This window comes from Pseudophryne corroboree, chromosome 7 (assembly GCF_028390025.1).
Source record: "Pseudophryne corroboree isolate aPseCor3 chromosome 7, aPseCor3.hap2, whole genome shotgun sequence".
Classification (NCBI taxonomy): domain Eukaryota; kingdom Metazoa; phylum Chordata; class Amphibia; order Anura; family Myobatrachidae; genus Pseudophryne; species Pseudophryne corroboree.
The window spans coordinates 336,106,619-336,124,199 of record NC_086450.1 but is presented as its reverse complement, the minus strand read 5'-3'; the positions used below and the strand labels follow the sequence as shown (position 1 = coordinate 336,124,199).

The 17,581-nt window shown below is 45.9% G+C and overlaps 1 protein-coding gene across 2 annotated transcripts in view; it reads right to left on the bottom strand.

Annotated features, from left to right (window-relative positions):
• Window positions 1-17,581, bottom strand: part of ABCC1 (ATP binding cassette subfamily C member 1 (ABCC1 blood group)) — a 440,279-nt gene that overhangs the window by 177,664 nt on the left and 245,034 nt on the right. For both annotated transcript variants that reach the window (XM_063934377.1, XM_063934378.1), the window contains exons 10-12: window positions 10,079-10,240; window positions 4,679-4,771; window positions 2,267-2,470 (exon numbers count right to left, since the gene is read on the bottom strand). In XM_063934377.1, coding sequence (XP_063790447.1) covers window positions 2,267-2,470; window positions 4,679-4,771; window positions 10,079-10,240 — 459 coding nt within the window. The remainder of the gene's footprint in view (window positions 1-2,266; window positions 2,471-4,678; window positions 4,772-10,078; window positions 10,241-17,581) is intronic.

Below are 17,581 nucleotides of genomic sequence, written 5' to 3'. Positions count from 1 at the left end.
TGGCCCTACTGGAAAATACGTTTGAATTTCTACCGTCGTCACTGGAATCAGTGCCCGTGTCTGGGTCTGTGTCGACCGACTGAGGCAAAGGGCGTTTTACAGCCCCTGACGGTGTTTGAGGCGCCTGGACAGGCATTAATTGATTGTCCGGCCGCCTCATGTCCTCAACTGACTGTTTAAGGGAAGATAAACCATCACGTAATTCCACAAATAAAGGCATCCATTCTGGTGTCGACCCCCTGGGGGGTGACATCTGCATATTTGGCAATTGCTCCGCCTCCACACCAATATCGTCCTCATACATGTCGACACCACGTACCGACACACACCGCAAACTCACAGGGAATGCTCTAATGAAGACAGGACCCACTAGCCCTTTTGGGGAGACAGAGGGAGAGTCTGCCAGCACACACCACAAAGCGCTATATATACAAGGGATATCCTTATATTAAGTGCTCCCTTATAGCTGCTTTAATATATATATATATAGCCATTAATGTGCCCCCCCTCTCTGTTTTACCCTGTTTCTGTAGTGCAGTGCAGGGGAGAGACCTGGGAGCCGTTCTGACCAGCGGAGCTGTGACAGAAAATGGCGCCGTGTGCTGAGGAGATAGGCCCCGCCCCTTTTTCGGCGGGTTCTTCTCCCGCTATTTTTCCAGTCAGGCAGGGGTTAAATATCTCCATATAGCCCCTATGGGCTATATGTGAGGTATTTTTAGCCTTGTATAAGGTTTATATTTGCCTCTCAGAGCGCCCCCCCCCAGCGCTCTGCACCCTCAGTGACTGCCCAGTGAAGTGTGCTGAGAGGAAAATGGCGCACAGCTGCAGTGCTGTGCGCTACCTTATGAAGACTGAGGAGTCTTCAGCCGCCGGTTTCCGGACCTCTTCACGCTTCAGCATCTGCAAGGGGGTCGGCGGCGCGGCTCCGGGACCGGACTCCACGGCTGGGCCTGTGTTCGATCCCTCTGGAGCTAATGGTGTCCAGTAGCCAAGCAGCAAATCCACTCTGCATGCAGGTGAGTTTACTACTTTCCCCCTAAGTCCCACGTTGCAGTGATCCTGTTGCCAGCAGGACTCACTGTAAAGAAAAAAACCTAAACTAAACTTTCTCTAAGCAGCTCTTTAGGAGAGCCACCTAGATTGCACCCTTCTCGTTCGGGCACAAAATCTAACTGGAGTCTGGAGGAGGGTCATAGGGGGAGGAGCCAGTGCACACCACCTGACCTAGTAAAGCTTTACTTTTTTGTGCCCTGTCTCCTGCGGAGCCGCTATTCCCCATGGTCCTTTCAGGAACCCCAGCATCCACTTAGGACGATAGAGAAAAAGTACAAGTTCACAATCATCTTAATTTTTACACAAACACTACTATATGGCACCACAATAGGGTATGTTGCATGGATCACAGGGCATATAGCACTGGAGCCATCTATCTCCAGTCACAATATGAAACTAAAGTCACTATACATGCAGTTTATTCAATTACTTTGTACAAATGAGTCACATACAGCAATCCTCATATCGCGTCAATAGCCGTGACTGGGCAACTTTTTCTGGATACCAATTGTTTTGCAAGAAAAAATCCTAAATACTTAGTACACTACGCTGCCAGTGGTGGTGCATCTAAGTGGCGCCAGGCATCTCGAGCCATATGCTGAATAAAAGGATAGGTGTAGGAGACATCTGTACACGTGCATTGGGTGTGTGATCTTTAACCTCTACATCTAATACCCGGAAAGCTCAGATAACCAGAAAGAAAAAAGTAGCTGAATGCTGCTAGTACTGTGACATTGTACTATACACACAGACCTGATGACTGGGAGAATCACTGCTGCAAGCAGTAGTGAGTAGAGAGTATTGGGGACAGTATGAACTATGACAGGGTCAGGGGTAATTTTTTGATGCATTCTGGATGAAGGATCTATTACTAGTAGATATGGTTATTGGTAGCAAGCAACCAATTATACGCTGATCCTCATTAACCTTTAGCTTAAAGATAATGACCCAATGTAATAGCCTGCTAGTGAAAAGCGCAATCATGTGAAAGGTAAATCACTGTCGCTTTAAATCAACTGCTAAATTGCCAAAATCACATCAGTTGCTTCAACTCGCAGGCTATTACATTTGGGACGCTGTCATCAGTGAAAACATGGTACAAATAAAGCCCCCAAACTGTGTAACCATGTTATAGAAGTGCTGTGTATGCTCTCTAAACATAACGGTGTCTTACTGACCAACTCTGGAGATGACTCAAAGCAATGTAACCTACCAGAAAAGGTGCACAGACCCAGGTGAACGTCCCTACGGCGGACAGGTAGGCAGACTTCTTCAGTACTTTCAGCTCATCCTGTCGGATTCCCAACACTTTCTCCTTAAAGGCTAGTTCCCAAGCATACAGCTTGAGCACTTTCATCCCATTTAATATTTCATTCATTAGTTTAATCCTGTTGTCTTTGCACTTCATCTGGACAACCTAAAAAAAAAAAAATCAGATTGCCTTTAAAAAAAAAGGCCCAGTAAACTGCACATGCATCTATACAGAAAATAGAGGTATTCCATGAAAACCATGCACAGCAAACAATCTACATTTTGACATTCGGCAACTTTGTTATCGCTCATAGTGACCAGTAGAGGGAGGCAAAGACGATTATTTAAAAAGGTAAGGTAAAATAAAAAAGAAAAGTTCAATCAAAAAAGGAAATTGCTGTCAACCAGAAGAAAATAATTGTAATTTTACCGTTGACCGCATTTACAACACTTAACATAACTTCAAGCAAAATACGTGAAATACAAACCTTGCTTGTGAAGGGCCATTAAGCTACAAATGTGAAGAAGGAAACACACATAAGGGTCTATTCATGTAGCAGTAAAAAAAGACTGGAGAAGTTAGCTAGTGGAGAAGTTGTCCATGTCAACCAATCAGCATTGAAGCAACATTCTAATTTGCATACTATAAAATAATACAGTGTAGCTGATTGGTTGCCATGGGCAACTTCTCCACTGGCTCACTTCTCCACTCTTTTCACTGCTTCATGAATAGACCCCACAGTGCAGTGTAATCCTAACGCTCCAGTGCAGCTCTGCAGAACAGTAAACCCAGCTGAGGCCTCTCCCACATCTACAGAACAGTGTCCTGTTGAGATGGGACACGGGTCAGACTAAAGTGTTGTGACAACACTGGCCCTGCCCCTCTGCATAAATTAAACAATCAACAGTGTGCATTCCTACTCAGCCAATCTGCTCGTTTAGTTACAAAAGCACTAGCCTCCTATCATGAAGACCCTGATTATACCAACCCATACATTGCTTAGGGTAGGCACTTGATATGTCGGCTGTTGGGATCCCGGAGCTCAGCATACCGACGCCGGAATCCCGACAGCAGGCATACGATTATTTTCCCTCTTGTGGTGTCCACGACACCATTGGTGGGAGAATAAATAGCTTAGCGAGCCACTGTGTCCGCAGCGTGGCGAGTGCAGCAATCCCGCAAGGTCAGTTTTGCACTCGCCCCGCTGCCAGTATACCAGCGTTCGGGATCCAGAGTGCCGGCATACTGTAGTAGACCCATTGCTTAGGCCCCATCCCTGTGGCAGAGGTAGTTTGAAGAGATCTAGTAAGACACTAATAAATCCTCCAGTTATTTCATGTTCATTATTCGGCTTGGTAGTGCAAATCCTTTGTGTTGTATTAATGGGGTGTGGATCATTGGGTCAACCCTAACTAGGACGACATTCACTAGGTAGTCCACTATTAGTAGACACAGGAAAAGTTCAACATGGAAATGGTTGACACAGCTAAAGGTCGAGAGCGTTTTGACTTTTTACTCCGTAAAATCAGCGGGAACCCCAATTAGGGCACAGTTACCCCTCGCATGGCTCTCCATGCTTTGGGCATGGTGTCTCGCTCCGCTGCTGCTGCTGTGCTTGGACCAGGCTACTATTCCCAATTGTAGTCTACATGGATCGTAAAGTATGAAAAAGTTTTATTTTAAAAATTTAAAAAAAAAAAAAAAAGCTGAAAAACTCATGTCGACCTTTGCCGTGTCGACCTTTGAACCATGTTGACCTAATGCATGTGAACCAATAGTGGTCAACATATTGACTGTCGACCTAACAACCGCATACCATATTGGTGGTGTGGTGGGGGTGTGGAGTTAAACACGTATGTCGACATTTCCCTGTGTCAACATTTGCCATGTTGATCTCTTGTCAATGTCAACCTTTGAACCATGTCGACCTAATGGTGTGTACACACTGAGATTCAGGCTAAGCCTGATTCGCACTATGCGACAGGGGCTAGGTCGGCATCGCAAGCACATAATGACTGTGCTTGCGATACTGACTATGTGCGATCTTGGTAAGTGTAAATTTTGACTTGCCTGTACAGTCTATCTAGGCTTGCGATGCCGACCGCGTGGGACCACGCATCGGCATAGAATCGGGATTGCAAGGTGACTTTCACCTTGCGATCTGCACTAACTTTTCTTACGATTTTGAAAATATAGTCAAAATCGTAAGAAAATATCTCACTGTGTGTACACACCATAAGTGTGATCGACCTAACAACCGAATAGCATGTTAATGTTGAATAAAGCTCGTTACCCAGTTAGATTGACTTATTCTAAATATTTAATTCCCAGATAAGGCCTCTTAGAGAAACACTAGTAAGAGCCATTACTAACCTGATATTTCTTTGTCTTCATTGCAATCACGGCATTCACAGGCACCAGAAGTATCATGACAGCAACCCCTGCTAAAACAGAGGGACCAAGGTTCTAAAACAAGAGGATTACAATGTAGATTTAACAAGTGACTAGAACATTTATTGCTATTATAGAGCTAGACAGTAGTACTAAACATCAGTAACAGGTAGGTTGCTACAATTGCTGCAAAATAAAACAAAAAAGGTTTTCTTGGCCTATGTGCAGCCTGTGATAGATAGCGTTAGCACTGCATTGTGGTGTATTTATCTATATATTTAATAAAAAGATCACAAAAAGCGAAAATCTAAAGCTTTATACATTTTATTTTTACTTTTATTGTGCATTATTAACTAAACCGAAAAAGTAAAATTAAGCCAAATTTCTGAGAGTCAAAAGGAATTTGGCACCAGATTCCACACCAGTATCACTGTCACAAGTACTATTATCTTCAATGGTCCCTTACTCAATATTTCTTAAATTTACAAAGTGTCTTCACCCATGTATGAACTCAAGGCTGCTCTGAGATGCTATGGACTACTCAAAGTATGCATACATTACAAAAGAAAGAAGAAAAGCAAGTAGTCTTAAGGGTGCACTGGGACCAAATTTATCATAATAAAAGTTCCATACTTTATTAGTATGTATTAAAATATGTATCAACTTTATTCAGTCTATTGAAATTGGTGAAGTATAAAAACAACACGTAGTGAAAAGACGTTAAATCAGTGTATTAAATATATATTTACAGAAATAGCCGTTGTCTCTATTGTACTATTTCAATATATAATAATTCGTAATGTCTGCTTCGCTCATTTATAATCATATACTGTTCTGTTATATATTCCTCTATTGTGACCAAGGAGATTAATGGAATAGTGTTTCCTCTAGAGAGGAGACTAGTATCAAATAATGTAGCTATTGCCAAAATATCCAGACAGATGCTACAAATAAATTAGGAGCTGCATTGCATTCGTTTATAATAATTATTAAATTGCAAAATAATCTAACAGAATTGGTGGCTTTTAAAGCGCTAGGGCCTGCTTGTTTTTAGATGCTACTTTATTTGCCATTGTTACAATATGAACTTGAGTCATCAGTTTGGAGGCTAAAACAGCCTCCCTAGGATTTCTATGTTACGCCTCCAATCACAATTAGTGTACTTGATTGGTGCTGACTGGATCTCCTAAATTTGGGTGGTATTCATGTTACCGGCGGTCGGGAGACCAACGGTCACATGACCTCCACCGACATCCCGCCCCCTCACTATCCCGATGGTCGGAATGCCGACCAACAGGGACTATTTCCACTCGTGGCTCTCCACAACACCCTGTCGCCACCGAGCCTGCAGCGTGGCGAGCCCGCAAAGGGCTAGCTGCACTCGCCCCTCCCCGCCGGGATACCGGCGTCGGTATGCTGCCGGGACCCCGGCGTCGGTATGCTGACCAGCGGTCTCCTGACCGCCGGTCAGACATACTACACCCCCTAAATTTAATATTCGTAACCAGTTCCAGTTGGTAGCTGTAGTTAGCCAGCTCTGATAAGAGTGCTCTAAGGCCGCTTGGTTTGCTGCGGCTGTACAGCTACTGGGTAAATGTCACAACATGTGTATAATAATATAGAAGTAACAACAACAACAACAACAACAACAACAACAACTTGCCATTATCCATGTTCCAATTATACAGCAAAATACTGTTATTGTTACTTCTATATCATAATACACATGCTGTGACATTTACGCTGTGGTCCAAACGGAGGTAGCCGTCAATCCCTGGTATTCAGGCTTTTTTGTTTTGCTAGTGATTGACCGTTACCTCTGCTGAAACCACAGCAGCTACAGTATTAACTCATTAAGAATGTGAGCATAGTAATCTTATTCATAAAGCACAGTACGCATGCACTGAATACTTTTCAGCCAACTGTCATGAAAAATATGATTCTCATAAGGTACCAGCTGATATATGGAATTTCATTATGCATTACAAAATCACACTTGACACAGCGCAATGGGTTTCCTTACTGCGGAAGCGCATGGAACAATAGTAAAAAAAAGAATTCACTACATCTGTAAGTGTAATATAATGCTGGTACATTTCATCTTAAAGAGATTAGATAGATAGATAGATAGATAGATAGATAGATAGATAGATAGATAGATAGATAGATAGATAGATAGATAGATATATGATATTTTCTAGAAACGTTCAAGGAAAGTAAAATAAATTTGATGCCACATTCTAAATAAAACAAAGCATTTCTAGTACAGCTGGAACTTGAAGGAAGATGGGAGGGTGAGATCTGTTGCAAGAAAGAGCAGGCACAGCTCAAGTGACCAAAGAGAACAAGAAGCATAAATATAGGTGTCGCGACCACTGGCCGTATTCTCCAGATAAGCCAATCCGAGAATCTCAGTCCGTGACTTCTGCCACAAGCAAGAAGGTTTAGCGACTAAACGCAAGGCCGTCTTCGCTTCGGCCTAAACACACACAATTATTAATACGTCACAAAATGATAGCATGGACCATGAGGCCTTTGGGCATAAGAACACAGACCAGAACTAAAAAATTAGATGTTTAAATTTCAAGAATATCTTCAGAGCTATTAGTTACAAAGAGAGTTACAAAAGATTATGAGAAATATTTAAAAGTACACACAGATTAGGATACAATTTCAAACAACATAAAAGAGGATACTTTCAGAAACCTAATTTAGGTGTGTAAGTAGGTAAGCCTTCTGTGTGGAGGGATTTCACAATGTAAGAGATATGATGCATTCCCAGCTCTTGCCTGTTTCTTTAGAAATGAACACAGTATGTGTGAGAAGGGCAGATATAGCCTACTCACAATAGGTCTGGAAACATTCATGTGCACAGAGCAGGCCTGGCCAACCTGTGGCTCTCCAGCCATTTTAAAACTACAAGTTCCAGCATACTTTCCCTTTTGATTGGTGGGAGGGTATGCTGGGACATGTAGTTTCACATCATCTGGAGAGGCACCGTTTGGCTAGCTCTGGCATAGAGACCATGGGCCTAATTCAGATCTGATCACAGCAGCAAATTTGTTAGCAGTTGGGCAAAACCATGTGCACTGCAGGGGGGGCAGATATAACATGTGCAGAGAGAGTTAGATTTGGGTGGGTTATATTGTTTCTGTGCAGGGTAAATATGGTCTGCTTTATTTTTACACTGCAATGTAGATTTCAGTTTGAACACACCCCAATCAAATCTAAAGGTGGGTACACACTGGCCAGTGTGTACGGGCGATACGTCTGTGAACTCCGTCTACCGATATATTGGAGCATCGCTGTGTGTGTGTGCGGGTAGTCGGACGAATGCCCGTACACATGCTGCGGCAGCCGGCGGTGATTGACAGCTGAACTGGGCAGCCGTGTGTACACGCCCGCCCAGTTCATGACGTCAGTCCCCAACGGATCGAGCAGTGTGTATGCTCAACACACTGCCCGATCCGTTCATAGATATATCTGCCGATCAATTGATCGGCAGATATATCTACCAGTGTGTACCCACCTTAACTCTCTCTGCACATGTTATATCTGCCCCCCTGCAGTGCAAATGTTTTGGCCATTAGCTAACAAATTTGCTGCTGAGATCAGATCTGAATTACCCCCATAATTGGACAATAATGGTTAGCATTTCTGCCTCACAGCACTGATGCCATGGGTTCAATTCCCACCATGGCCCTGTGTCAAGTTTTTAGACTCTCCCCATCCATGCGTGGGTTTCCTCCAGGAACTCCGGTTTCCTCCCACAACCCAAAAATATACTGGCAGGTTAATTGGCTCCCAACAAAAATTAACCTTAGCGTGAATGGGTATGCGTGTAACATGTCGAAGGGAATATAGATTGGAAGCTCCACTGGGGCAAGGCGTGATATCAATGGTGAAATATTCTCTGCAAAGCGCTGTGAAATGTGTGTGCTATATAAAAAACTGGTAATAAATAAATCAATCCTATGGTTAGGTAAACTAGAACCTGTGCAGAAATGCTTAAACACTTATTAATTTATATGGTACCACATGGGATCTGCAGCGCTAAATTACAGAGTAAACAAATAAGCAAAACATGAAGACAGTGACTTGCAGCTCAATACAATATAGGACAAGTACAGGGTATATAAACATAACTGCGTCAGTAAACAGCACTGAAATAAGTATCAGGGTGGCAGAAAACCGAAGGATTTGGTGCCATCAAAGGGAGTATTGAAAAGTAGATAGGTTAAGAGACATAAAAGCACATGAGCGAAGAGGACCCTGCTCATGAGAGCTTACATTCTAAAGGGGAGGGGCACACAGACAGGGGTGACACAGATGGGGTAGAAAGTGAGCGTGGGCCACAGAAGGCTTAGGATGAGATTTGGCTGGGTTTGGTGAAGAAGTGTGTCTTGACAGCCCACTTGAAGTTTTGTAGAGAGGTGGAAAGTCTGAGGGGGAGAGGTAGAGCATTCCAGAAAAAGGGAGCAGCACGTGCAAAATCCTGGAGGTAGGAGTGGGAGGAGGTAATCAGAAGGCAGCAGTCAGTGTACATTAGCAGAGCGAACAGGACGGGCGGGAGTGTAAAGGGAGATCAGGTCAAGAGATGTAACTGGGAGAGGAGTGGGTGAGGGCTTTGTAAGCGAGTGTGAGAAGCTTGAAATGGATTCTGAAGGGGAACCAGTGAAGGGCTAGTAAGTGAGGGGAGGTGGATGTAGTTCGTTTGGTGCAGAAGATGATTGGGGCAGCAGCATAGAGGATACAGAGTGGAGAGATGTATGTGTTAAGGATGCCAGTCAGGAGGAGATTACAGTAGTCCAGTATGGAGATGACCAATGAGTGGATAAGGGTCTTAGTGGCATCCTGGGTGAGACAGGGTCTGATCCTGGAAATATTTTTGAGATGAAAACGGCAAGTTTGTGAGAGGTGCTTAATGAGTGGTTTGAAGGAGAGGGAGGAGTCAAGGATTACTCCAAGACAGCGCACTGTAGTGCCATCAATAGATAATACAATTGTGGGAGGTGAGGTTGTGCGGGAGGGTGGGAAGATGATCAGCTTGGTCTTAGATATGTTAAGTTTAAGAAAGTGCAGGGACATCCAAGAAGAGATAGCAGAGAGGCAGTTGGATATACGAGTGAGGACAGCAGGAGAGAGGTCAGGGGAGGAAAGGTAGATTTCAGTATCATCAGCATAGAGATGATATTGCAAGTCAAAAGAGCTAATGAGATCTCCTAAAAAGAGAAATTTAAGCATATAGGAGCTCCAACAATGACCATTAAAAAATTTCCCTTCTACTCTAAAGCAGTTGACGTATCAAACTATTAACTCACAAGATGTGGTGAAGTGTGGTGTAGATGAACAATCGAAAAACATTGGAAAGTTACCACTTACCTGCCACAACAGATACAGAGCCAATATAACCTGAAGTGGCGCAGACCAAACCATGTTTATATAGGTTGCCAAGTCCATGAATCTTTGTGCATCTACAGACATCAGGTTTACAATTTCCCCAATGGTGGAGGTGCGACGTGCAGCATTACTGATCACCAGAGACTACGAGAGGAGAGGTAAAAGGTACAGTGAAGTTAGACAATACTGGTGCTTATACCTGAAAACACTAACAGTACATATCTAAAGCTAAGCTTCCAGACCACACCAGCGATGCTTTAAGACAATGGGGCAGATGTATTAACCTGGAGAAGGCATAAGGAAGTGATAAACCAGTGAGAAGTGCAAGGTGATAAATGCAACAGCCAGTCAGATCCTAACTGTTAATTTACATATTGGAGCCGATAGGCTGGTTCGTTTATCACCTTGCACATATCACTGGTTTATCACTTCCTTATGCCTTCTCCAGGTTAATACATCTGCCCCAGTGTTCCTGATGAGAGAGTCATAAAAAAAGCCTTAAAATTATTCTCTTGCCAAATGGAGGCCTTCACATCCTCTTGTGCCATGTGCAACATTAAGGGGAATCTGTTAAATTGGATAGATCACCGCAAGGACCCTAAAATAGGGATTTTTGTTTACTTACCGTAAAATCTCTTTCTCTGATTCCATCTGGGGGACGCTGCGCACTTACTAATGGGTTAGAGTGTGTGGGATTGGGAGTTTGGCACAGAACCTATAAAAAACTAACTCCTCCCCCCTCTAACCCCTCCCATCTCCTTCCTGCTCAGCAGATTACCTCAGTTAACGTTTAGCAAAGCCGGAAGAGGCAGAACAGAATATATATACGGGAGGGATCGCAGCGTCCCCCAGATGGAATCAGAGAAAGAGATTTTACGGTAAGTAAACAAAAATCCCTATTTCTCTTTCATCCATCTGGGGGACGCTGCGCACTTACTAATGGGATTTCCCAAAGCAAGCTAATTAGAGGAGGGAGACACAGACGACATAGCAGTCTGCAAACTTTGATGCCTAACAGAGGCAGTCTCCAAACCAAAAGTATGAAAAACGGAAGAATTTCGTGAAGGTATGTACGGACGACTAGGTCGTCGCTCTACGCAGTTGCTCGACGAATACACCACTGTGAACAGCCCAAGAGGCTCCAACAGGTCGAGTCGAATGAGCCCCTAAGGAATCAGGAACAGGCAACGCCTAAGAAATCTAAGCCTGCTGAATAGCAGAATTAACCCAGCACATCACCCTGTTCTTATTGGCCAGCCAGCCACGCTTGGGTGCAGCAAACAAACCCAACAAGGTAAGAGTTAAGGTTTGAACAACAACCAATAAGGCCAATTACCGACCCGCCCCGGACAAGCCTGGGACGACACAAGAAGCCCAATGTGCTGAAGGAGAGGGAAAACCAATACAACTTGTGGTTTGTAAGTAAAACCACCCTAACTGCATAAACCAAAACACTGTAAGAGAAAAGAAACCGCAACTCAACCAGAGTCCAGAGGCCGGAAAGGAGAAACAGGAGCCATTCTGGAAAGTAAATTCTAGAGCAGAACCCAGTCTGCTAAGATAAGAAGACAAAGTAGTTCTGACAACTGTGTTGTAGAAAAGATAAGAGGCGGAAAGGACTAAGAACTCCAGCTGAGTGACCGTTAAATACACACAAACGATGACAAGTGTTCTGGCACTGTGATTGGTTAGAGAGCCAGAAACGTAGTAGGGCTTGATGACATTGTTTTCCACAATCACGCCGTCAGCGGCAGAATAGACAAAATCCCAGTGATGACGTAAAGGTTGGGAGTGGAGAGCTGGCCGAAAAGGTACCCTGTAAGGAGCCCTGGTCACTCTGGGCCATAACATTGCAGAACAGAGTCAACAGGCAAATCCGAAGCGGATTAGGAAAACCGAAAGAGCCACTGGTCAAATGCGTTGAGGTACTCACTAGATGTTGCCAGAGGCAGAATAAATATGCTAGATGAAAGTGACAAGGAGCTGACACGGCGTCTACGATTGCCACAAGAGGATTCCCGAAACGATCACAGTACCAATGAAGCCCTGAGGTCTATGTCGGCTAGTTATAGACACACCAAAGCCAGAAATCCCTGTTGATTTCACATACTTTAAGGAAGAACAGCCTGAAGATTCAGGAAATCTGCTTCCCAGTTGCCCATTCTGGAACTGGAGATGACAGACACTGCCGGGATCCAAAATTCCGCCCTCTGCATATGTTAGATACTGTTCCGATGTCTCTCCAGCTACAAGTGTCACAGAACAATTGATATAGGTCACAGTGGATAGACCCTGTAGAAGACATTGAGCTGGAGTCAAGGCGTTGTAGATCGCCCGTAGATTGGAAGTGATATTTCCACTTCGGACATCAGTTTCATAGAAAACGCCAGAGTTGAAACCAAAAAAAAACGTAATGTCTGAAACTTTTGACTGTGGTTATGACCCTCCATGTCGAGACAGAATGAAGTCCTATAAGTTAGATCTGGATTGTGTAGCCCAACGAAAAGATCGACCAATGAAAATATCTTGGTATTTTAATAGAGAAACTAAACTGCTGTTTACGTAAACTCAATCCTGCCTGAGATTAATAACCTTTAATCTGAGATTGAAGAAACCAGGCAGGAGACCGGGGGAATGGAGCCACCTATAAAATCGCCACTGTCCTGCAGAGGAAGTGTATGTCTGACCCCTGAGTCTATTCTGGTCAGTAAATCCTGCACTCCGCCAACATTCGAGATACCAGGTATCGAAAAGAATACCCATGAATAACATCTTCTGCGAAGGAAGAAATCCAGAACTAAGGTCCGTTGTAGAAAAAAAGTGCATGAGACAGCTGCTTTTTTTTTTTTTTTTTTTTTTTAACAACTGACCCATGTTACAAACCTGCAGCGGCCGCGGCGGCCGCGCTTGTCCCTACGGGTGGTCTGGTCTGCCCGGCGCCTCGTTCCCCCTGGCGGTCTCCGGATTCAGTGGCGGGTCGGCGCTGCTCCCCGGCGGCTTCCCGGAAGCAGGGACGCCGCCATCGCAAGTGAGGGCAAGCAGGCGGAGCAGGTCTGACGTCACCTGCCTGCTCCGTCAATCAGGCTGGGGCGGGGAGTTTAAAAGCGGATACCAGGCAGAGATCCGGTGCCTGAGTATCTTCGTTTCTCCTTCGGAAGCTGTGATTCCAGAGCTCCCTCGTCCTGTGCCTCCAAGCATCCTGTGCCTCCAAGCTCGTCCTGTGCCTCCAAGCATCCCGTGCCTCCAAGCACCTCCGTGCCTCCAAGCACCTCCGTGCCTCCAAGCACCTCCGTGCCTCCAAGCACCCCGTGCCTCCAAGCATCCTATACCTCCAAGCATCCCGTGCCTCCAAGCACCTCCGTGCCTCCAAGCACCTCCGTGCCTCCAAGCACCTCCGTGCCTCCAAGCACCCCGTGCCTCCAAGCACCTCGTGCCTCCAAGCACCTCCGTGCCTCCAAGCACCTCCGTGCCTCCAAGCACCTCCGTGCCTCCAAGCACCTCGTGCCTCCAAGCACCTCCGTGCCTCCAAGTACCTCCGTGCCTCCAAGTACCCTCGTGCCTTCAAGCACCTCCGTGCCTCCAAGCACCTCGTGCCTCCAAGCACCTCCGTGCCTCCAAGCACCTCCGTGCCTCCAAGCACCTCCGTGCCTCCAAGCACCTCGTGCCTCCAAGCATCTCCGTACCTCCAGGGGCCTCCTAGCACGCCCTGTACTTCCAGCACCTCAGAACCCCAATACCGCGGAGCCTCCGACATCACGGTACCTCTAATATCTCAGTACCCCAGCCTTCAGTATTTCTACGAGTCTTGTCTTACAGGAGACCGTCAAGAACTCCTCTGTGCCTCCCGCCTGCCGACGTAGTCCTGCATGAGGAAGACCTACATCCGGCCATCCCTACTGCGACCCAGTGGCGGTTCCTCTTCCCGGTCATCGGAAGAAGCCCCGAGTCCACAACACTCCCAAACCAGGTCAGTGATAGTATACTCAGGCCTAATGGACTCGGGGATTCGGAACACGGACTCGAGTGCCATCCAGAACCTGGCTTCCCGAGTACAAAGTCAGGAGGCGGCGCAAGGCCAGGTGATGCAGTACCTCCAGCAGTTGTCCGGACGTCTGGATCAGATCCAGGCGTCTCTGGCCTCAGTAATTCCGGCTCCTGCTCCAGTGGTCGCACCAGTTGTCGTTGCCAGTAATGTTCAACCATCGGCTGGTATCACTCCACGTCTTCAGTTGCCTACTCCGTCCCGCTATAATGGGAATCCCAAAAATTGCCGCGGTTTCTTGAACCAATGCGAGGTACATTTCGAGCTACTTGCACACAACTTTCCTACAGACCGGTCCAAGGTAGCATATATCATTTCTTTATTGGAAGGTTCTGCTCTGGATTGGGTGTCTCCACTATGGGAACGGTCCGATCCCATGGTTTCCAACTATACCAACTTCATCTCGTCCTTTCGAAGGATTTTCGACGAACCCGGCAGAATGACCACGGCTTCTTCCGATTTGCTCCATGTTCGGCAAGGCGCCCGTTCCGTGGGCCAGTATGTGGTTCATTTCCAGACCATTGCTTCCGAACTACGCTGGAATAATGACGCCCTGAGAGCTGCCTTCTGGAACGGTCTTTCCGACCGGCTGAAAGATGAGCTGGTTACTAGAGATCTGCCGGATCCATTAGAAGATTTGATTTCTCTGTGCGTCAAGGTGGATCTTCGGATGCAAGAGCGTGGAAGAGAACGTAGCCATTCAGATCGTCCCAGGCTCCGGAATCCTACTCCTAGGCCGGTGGCCTCACCTAGCTCAGATGAGCCCATGCAAATTAACCGCTCCCGACTATCTCCAGAAGAACGACAGCGTCGTCGTGAGGGTAAACTCTGCCTTTACTGTGGAGCCGCAGATCATTTTCTTAAATCTTGTAAAGTCCGTCCGGGAAACGGGCAGTCCTAGCTTGTTCCGGAGGAGTCAAGCTGGGAGTTGCGACAAAAGCTTCTCCAACTTCGGACTGTTTGCTTCCAGTAACTCTAGTCTCCAACTCAGTCTCCAAGTCTTGTGAAGCCCTATTGGACTCCGGAGCTGCGGGGAACTTCGTTTCTTCCATCTGTGCCCAAAGTTTGGGTTTGAAGTTACGGCCTATCGAGCGGCCAATCTCACTGACGGCTATCAATGGGACTAGAATTGCCAAAGGTCTTATAAGGTGGCGCACGGGGCCAGTTAAGCTGCAGGTCGGGGCTCTACATCAGGAAGATTTGGAACTCTTGGTAATCCCAGAAATGTCCCATGATCTGGTTCTTGGAATACCTTGGCTAAAAAGTCATAATCCCCACATCGACTGGAAGTCGTCACAAATTCTGTCCTGGAGTTCCTTTTGTCACACTAATTGTCTTACTCCTGTCTGTCCGCTCCGTGTCACTTCCAAGACGGATGAAGAGCACATTCCGGAGGCATATCAAGGGTACAAGGACGTGTTTTCGGAACAAGCTGCGGACCTATTACCACCTCACAGGCCTTGGGACTGCTCTATTGACCTTGTCCCAGGGAAGACGCCACCCCGTGGTCGCACATATCCTCTGTCTCTTCCTGAGACCCAAGCCATGTCGGAGTATATTAAGTCCAATCTGCTCAAAGGATTCATTCGCCCCTCTTCCTCCCCTGCTGGTGCAGGCTTCTTTTTTGTGAAGAAAAAAGACGGAGGGTTGAGACCATGCATCGACTACCGCGGCCTAAATGACATTACTATTAAGAATAAGTACCCTTTGCCACTAATCACAGAGTTATTTGATAGGGTTCGTGGGGCCCGCATTTTTTCCAAACTCGACTTGAGAGGAGCTTATAATCTTATACGCATCCGAGAGGGGGATGAATGGAAGACTGCCTTTAATACCCGAGATGGGCATTACGAATACTTGGTGATGCCATTTGGTCTTAGTAATGCTCCCGCGGTTTTCCAGGGATTCGTCAATGAAATCTTTCGTGATATGCTGTATCAGAGCGTTGTGGTATATTTGGACGACATATTGATTTTTTCCAAGAATCTTGTCGAACACAGGTTACAAGTCAAAGAAGTACTACACCGTTTACGAGAGAATCATCTCTACGCCAAGCTCTCCAAGTGTACATTTGAAGTAACATCTATTCCGTTCCTCGGTTATGTCATCTCGGGGACGGAGCTTCGCATGGATCCGGAAAAGTTATCTGCCATTCGTGACTGGACTCAACCTCTTTCCCTGAAAGCAATACAAAGATTCCTGGGCTTTGCGAACTACTACAGGAAATTCATTAAGGGTTTCTCCACCATTGTTGCGCCCATTACTGCCCTGACGAGGAAGAGTTCCAATCCTAGTCTGTGGTCCCCGGAAGCCATTTTAGCTTTTTCTCGTTTAAAATTAGCCTTCATGACGGCTCCAGTTCTCAAACAACCAGATTTCGATGAACCCTTCTTCTTAGAAGTTGATGCGTCTTCAGTCGGAGTTGGGGCTGTTCTCTCCCAGTATTCCTCTGATAAGAAACTACATCCGTGTGGCTTCCATTCTCGTAAGTTCTCTCCGGCCGAACGGAACTACACTATTGGAGACCAGGAACTCTTGGCAATCAAGTCTGCCTTGGAAGAATGGAGATATCTTCTGGAAGGGGCTAAACACGTGTTTACTATCTACACAGATCACAAGAATTTGCTGTACATCAAATCCGCACAGTGCTTGAATCCTCGCCAGGCAAGATGGGCACTTTTCTTTTCCCGATTCTCGTTCATTATCAAGTACCGGGCCGGGAGTCTCAATATTAAAGCAGATGCACTTTCTCGTTCACAAGTTTCCTCTGACGAGGATGAACCTCCGGAGCGGGGTTTAATTCTGAATCCAGTTTCTGTCTCTGTTGCTTTAACTACTCCAGCTCCTCCTCCTGGAAGAATGTCCGTACCAGCTAGATTCCGCTCAAGGATACTACTGTGGGTCCATAACTCCAAGTTTTCCGGTCATCCCGGCGCTCAGAAGATGTACAAGTTTCTGCAAAGATCTTACTGGTGGAACACCATGAGGAAGGATGTACAAGATTGCGTTAATTCCTGTCCCCAATGTACACAACACAAATCTCCTCGTTTGCCTCCTGCAGGGTTACTTCGTCCTCTGCCTATCCCTGTGAGACCCTGGACTCACATTTCCATGGACTTCGTCACTGACCTGCCCTGTTCCAAAGGTTTCAACACCGTTTGGGTTATCGTTGACCGTTTTTCGAAGATGGCACACTTTGTGCCCTTGACTGGTCTTCCAACAGCACCGAAACTGGCACTACTGTTTATCCGAGAACATTTTCGTTTGCATGGGTTGCCACAAGAGATTGTTTCTGACCGAGGAGTACAGTTCACCGCCAGGTTTTGGAAAGCCCTTTGTTCGACTCTGCAAATCAAACTTAAGTTTTCGTCTGCTTATCATCCCCAAACAAATGGACAAACGGAACGTGTCAATCAGGATCTAGAGACTTTTCTTCGTCTGTA